The following is a 6,000-nucleotide window of genomic DNA, read 5'->3' on the forward strand; positions in this document are numbered from 1 at the left end:
TGTGATCTCTTTGGGGGATAACATGCCGCTCATGAAATATGTGCATGTTAGATTGCAGTATATTGCAATTTTCTTACATTATGACAATGTTGCAAGCAACGTAAAAATCGCCAAAATAGGCAGGCTATACAGGCACTCTGCTCTGGAAATGGATGTTAGGCACAAACTTCTTTTATAGCTACACACATTTATTCATATACATACATACATACACATGCATATACATATTTCTGTGTATGTTGTGCGTGTTTTATGCATTTATGGTATATTATACTGACGTCTTTAACGTTGTTCGATACATCTGATTTAAGGGCACTAAAGCCATTTCGGTTCTTATGAAGTACAAAACTGGCTCTTGGTTTAGTGTACTCTCAAGTAACGCTTAATTAAACTGACACTAGATAGATTTTCAGGGGTATCGTCGGAGAATTGCGCGTACTCGAGCAACCTGACTCGATACTCCTACTCTCCTTGAATTGTAAAGTAGGTGAGAGTCAATTGTGGTTGGACAGTTTTGATGCTTTTGGTGTGTGGGACTATATTAGGTTTCGGAGGTAACGTCATTGTAAACGTTTTTGTGCCGATGCCATACAAATGAATAAGTGGCCGTGAAATAGCATTGCTCTTTTTCTCTGACTTGGAACCTTAATTCTCTCTCTCTCTCTCTCTCTCTCTCTCTCTCTCTCTCTCTCTCTCTCTTTTGCTTGCCTTGAGGAATTTGCTTTGTTCTGTTCCGTTCGTATCAGAATGGAACCGAAATCATGTATCAATAACAAGAGCAATAAGCTGGTTAATTGTATGCCATCTCGTGCTCGTAAGCCTTCTTTAGCCACGTAATTGCCTTTGTGTTTCATATGGTCTACAGTGTATTAATTTAGTTCTCGTCTGTAAAGGATTTTAACTCATTTTTTTCCATGCTACCCGCGTTGGAGCCATTATGTCGAAATCGACCCGGGTTGGTAAAATATTGAGGCCTGTTTGGGAAGTATGGCGTTTGTCTTAGCTAGTTAGACGATTCTGTAAGACTGCAGCTTGTGTGCAGAAGGACATGAGATGAGGCTAGCAACATTTATCGAAAAGTCTCTCTGGTAACCATCAGATAAACAATTCAAAACTTAAAGGAAGCAATCCGTGTTATGTAAATATGGCATTTGGAGTAATTATATAAAGCTATTGGGTAGGTTAAACGTAAAATGAACAAAATAGTATTATTATGCAGAGGCGCACTGTTGGGGATTTTAGGAAGATAAGATGTATAAGGTAATATAGTGACAGCCATAAATAGTTTATGTCGAAATCACAGTTCTTGTTATAATACCCAGCTGGGAGACTGGCTGGTGGTTCACAGCTCTGTGTTAAGTCTCCATGGATATCAAATGTTTAAGGATGGAGTACCGTGATAAACAAGAGAAAAGACATTGATTATAAAGATACAGCTGTTATTGTTGATAGTGAAGAGTAAGTGTTCAAAAGTGTTTGCAAGAAAAACGATTATAAGTCAATGTGTTCTAAATTAGTATTATAAATCTAAATGAAAAGCAGTGAAAATGAATATAAACAGTGGATTAATGAACGTTAAGTATAGTATTTCAACGTATGACTGGATTATTACTTAAATGCTTCTTTTCCACCCTTCGCCAAATAACTATCTAGTTGTTCTTGATACCTTTTTTACTATTGTTCTGTTTCTCATAGATACCACAAAGGTGCGTTAATAGAATTGAAAGCGGTTGGAAAAGAACTTTTATTAAATTTTATATATATATATATATAATATATATATATATATATATATATATATATTATATATACATCGCCACATGGAAATAATCGTTCTTTAGATATAAAAAATATATATAGATATTTTCCTCTGCCTTCAGGTGGGACAACTCTTTTCCTCAGTGGTCAAGCACTGGGGCTGGAAGGTCTTGGGCATCATATACGAGGAGAACGACCATGACAAGGGCCACTCCGTCTGCTACTTCACCCTCGCCTCCATCTACAAGACCTTCGACAACAAACCCCACTTCGAGAAGTTCAGTCGGAGTACCACCCGCTTCGATGACCTCCTCATTCGCTTCCAAGACAAGGCCAGGAGTGAGTGTTGACCATTCATTATTTTTTTATGTCTTTGTGTAATTCATTGCAGTTGTTTTCTGTACGCGGTCAAGAATTAGGTGTCATAGCAGCGTTTTTAATACGTCAGCATCCCGAGTTCAGTATTTCGTCATATGGTAAATTTCCAAGGCATAGCAAAGTGCCAGTGACAAGATATGTTTTGATTGTCATTTTTGTGTGTGCTAAAGCCTTTGTTTCGAATGTTCTCTTTGGCGATGATGGTCAGGTAAAGGAAAGGCACTGAGTAAGGCATTTAGAGAATGCTTTTTTTCGACGCTTTTGTATATTTTTGGGTCTAAGCGAATGTCAGGAGAGAATTTTTAAAATGTTCTCTTTTCTGTTGAATGAATTGTTTTTACTTTTTGTTCCGTTTCGCTTTTCCATTCAAGCAGCGTCAGATCTATTTTTTATTGTTTTTACTCAACTTGAGGTAATGTTTACATTGTTTTTCATGCTATTTTCCTCCTTATTTGGCATTGCTTATGTGATTTTCTAAGACAGGGATTCTATACACCGGGTTTTGATGTGACGGTTCTATACTACAAAGGTGTAACGATCTTTGTTACAATATATTTATTATTTTACTATTTGTTGTCGGTGATGGAGATTTATATTGGAAATTATTTCTTGTTTTTTTAGTGCATTTAAGGTAACTTAGTTTTGTAGGTTTTTCTACGTATTATATATACTTATGTATATATACACGCATATATATGTGTTTGTGTTTATATGTATATACATAATTGTATAATTGTGTGTAGATAATAACATATATGGTAACGTATTATTATATGTCTATTATATATATTATTATATTATATAAGTATATATATATTCTATATATATATATATATATTAATATTATAAACATGGACCAAGAGACATCTGAATTTAGGCAGGATGGAATACTGGAGGTCTGCATCAGGTGTGGTCCTCTGTGACAAGAAGGTACCCTCTGAAATTAGAAGGAAAGTTTCATAGTTTGGTGGTCAGACCAGCAATGTTATATGGAACAGAAACAGCAAGTTTGAAGAAAACAGAGGAGAAGAAGATGGATGTAACAGAAATGAGAATGTTTAGATGGATGTTGGGAGTAACAAGGGAAGATAGGATTAGAAATGAGTATATAAGAGGATCGACAAAGGTATTTGAAATATCGAAGAAAATACAGGAGGGAAGCTTCGATGGTATGGACACCTGTTACGAAGGGAGGAACGTCATGTTTGGAAGACATACGATGGAAATGGAAGTGCGGGGTAGAAGAGAAGGGAAGACCAAGGAAGAGATGGCGTGATTGTGCAGGGGAAGATATGGTATTAAAAGGTATTAATGAGAACGAGGCATAGGGCAGAAAGAAGTCGACACCAGAACGCATTGTTTGCTCCTGCAATCTTCCTTTTCTGCATTCATTCATCAGGTGAATTGGCAAACAACTGCTCTGTTTTTGGGTACATTGCTGGGTATATTGTCAAAAACCAAAACCTTTCATGAAATATTACTGAACTGGGAATAAACATAAATTAAATGGAATCTATGGCTGCTTCATGGATAACATATGTTAGTTGGCGAGAATTTGACATACACTCTAGACAATTTTGTTCTCGGTTAGTTGTGAGGAGGGAAATTTTTCATGCTGTACATTGGGAAAAGCTGACAAAAGGCAAACCCCGTTTACGGACACTGTCTTCTGAAATGAAACGCTCAGGTGTTAATATTACAGATGATGTGATCAATATTTTTGCCAAGATATCCATATATTTTTGCATGAAATACCCTAACAATTTGATAAGGAATAATGAACATCAAGGTCAAATATGTAATTAAGCGGCTAGGAAGTTGATGAAATCTACAACTTGATATTAACAACCTGCGGTTTCATAGTACCTGTAATATTCTAGTAAATGACTATGAAAATCATATTTTAGAGAGAGAGAGAGAGAGAGAGAGAGAGAGAGAGAGAGAGAGAGAGAGAACTGAATAGACTTAGACCTTGTAGGACCGCGGTTATGGCCTAAGGGAAACCGTGGCGACGGTGACGTCATGGGCGGAAGGAACTCTGCCCGGCTAACCTGTGGCGCAGACACTATTTAATAGCCATTCGTAGCACTATCTAACAAGTGCGCCACAGCACATATTTGCGACCATTCGCATGTATTATCGAGGAAAGCTTGTATTTGGTTAAAAAAGAAATATTTCTCAGCTCAAAATCCTTCGTTTTAATGTGTGCTCCAGCATCCCATAACTGACTAGATTTCGTTCGTATCGGGTGATAAGATCTTAATAACTGTTACTCTTTAAAAGAATGAAGTGGAATGACACGTGGAATTGATGTGTGGGCGTAGATGTGTGCAGAGGATAACGTCTGAGTGATGCTGTGGAGAAGCGTCAGAGGGCACTCAAGGTCCACTCAACAAAGTCTCGGGATGGAGGAACGCCCGAGGGCCTCAGTCACTCGAGGGAGACGGGACAGAGGTTCAGATCCCGGATAATGGCACGTCTTAAAGTCAGGGTTTACTCGTATTGTCAAGGTTTATGTTTTATGTGTTCATCATTTCTTGTGTACATTTTATACATGACTAAAATTTATTCTTTACATACGCTGATAAGAACAATGTCATTTTTGAGACTGTCGATAACTTATTTTCAGCAGTTGTATATTACCTTAGATTTTGACAAGTCACGTGAATGCCTTTTAGCCTGTTTTGATATGCTTGCACTGTATTCCACGATAGATGGTAGACATTATTGTTGAATGCTATTTGGAAAGCTAATATAAAAATTGAAAATAGTTCGAACAACTGAACATTTAGAAGTTCCGTCTACTGTGAATGTTTTCTAGGTAATAATATCAAGCACCTCCCAGACCCAGTCATTCAGCCTCTGATTTCTAGAACTTCGCATTAGATTCTGTATTAATTTGTTTTTAACTGCATGAAATGTTTTTTTTTCTTTTTTCTCTTATTCAGAGTCAGTACATTTCAATTTCTTTCATATATTCCTAATCATATCTGTTTCATCATCAATGTATTCAGGGCTACATATGCGCAATGCTCATAAGAATAAAACGAACACAGGCAGAAATACTGGTGGGTGTTTGAATAGAACCCCTTACATCTAACCACCACACATTTTCCAACTGAGAGGAATTTAGAATTCGCATTTTACCACAAAATACCGACCTATCCACACACATTCCCGTGAAATGAACCATCGATATCAGTATCAAGAAGGTGTCTCTTCCGGAATCTTCTCTTTCATGATTTAAATCGTACTTTTAGAACAGGTCTTACTGGAAGCGGCCTTTATTTTTAACGGAAACCTCTTTAAGCAAATAGAGGGCATGTCCAGGGCGTCTCCATTCCTGCCAGCCTTGGCCTACATTTATATATATTCCCTGGAGGAGAACGACGAGCATCATCAAGCAGACAGATTTTTAGATTTCACCAGTTCATTTCATCCTAACATTAATCTCACCATAGACAAAAACATAATTCTCAGTTCGCCTTTCTTAGGTATATAAGTGTCAAAGACGAATATTGGATTTAGTAGGTACTGCTATTTGTCGAAAAAAAGATCTTTGCAGGCCTGGGTTCCAAATTTTACACCTTTTTATTTTTTCAACTATACTCTTATTATGCAGATATTTACTTGGCCTTTTTTCATTCACTAGAAAATAAGTTAATTGATTAGCTTCATTTGTATTACGTGCTTTTCAGCTTCCGTCTTTCTCAGCATTCTTAGGAAACTTCAAAAGTAGTATTTTACTACTGCAAAAGATATGACAGCATTCCTAAAATGAGAATTTCCCTTTCCCTTCTTATCCGATGACAGCTTTCGCCAAGAATTTATGAAATTAACCCAGAAACACATTGGTGCCGTAGA

The 6,000-nt window shown here is 36.9% G+C and overlaps 1 protein-coding gene across 1 annotated transcript in view; it reads left to right on the forward strand.

The window, feature by feature from the left end:
- The window catches only part of LOC135218929 (uncharacterized), an 881,184-nt gene that overhangs the window by 320,188 nt on the left and 554,996 nt on the right, over nucleotides 1–6,000 (forward strand). The window contains exon 4 of the mRNA XM_064255370.1: nucleotides 1,881–2,097. Coding sequence (XP_064111440.1) covers nucleotides 1,881–2,097 — 217 coding nt within the window. The remainder of the gene's footprint in view (nucleotides 1–1,880; nucleotides 2,098–6,000) is intronic.

The sequence above is a fragment of the Macrobrachium nipponense genome, chromosome 1, assembly GCF_015104395.2.
Source record: "Macrobrachium nipponense isolate FS-2020 chromosome 1, ASM1510439v2, whole genome shotgun sequence".
In the NCBI taxonomy this organism is placed as follows: domain Eukaryota; kingdom Metazoa; phylum Arthropoda; class Malacostraca; order Decapoda; family Palaemonidae; genus Macrobrachium; species Macrobrachium nipponense.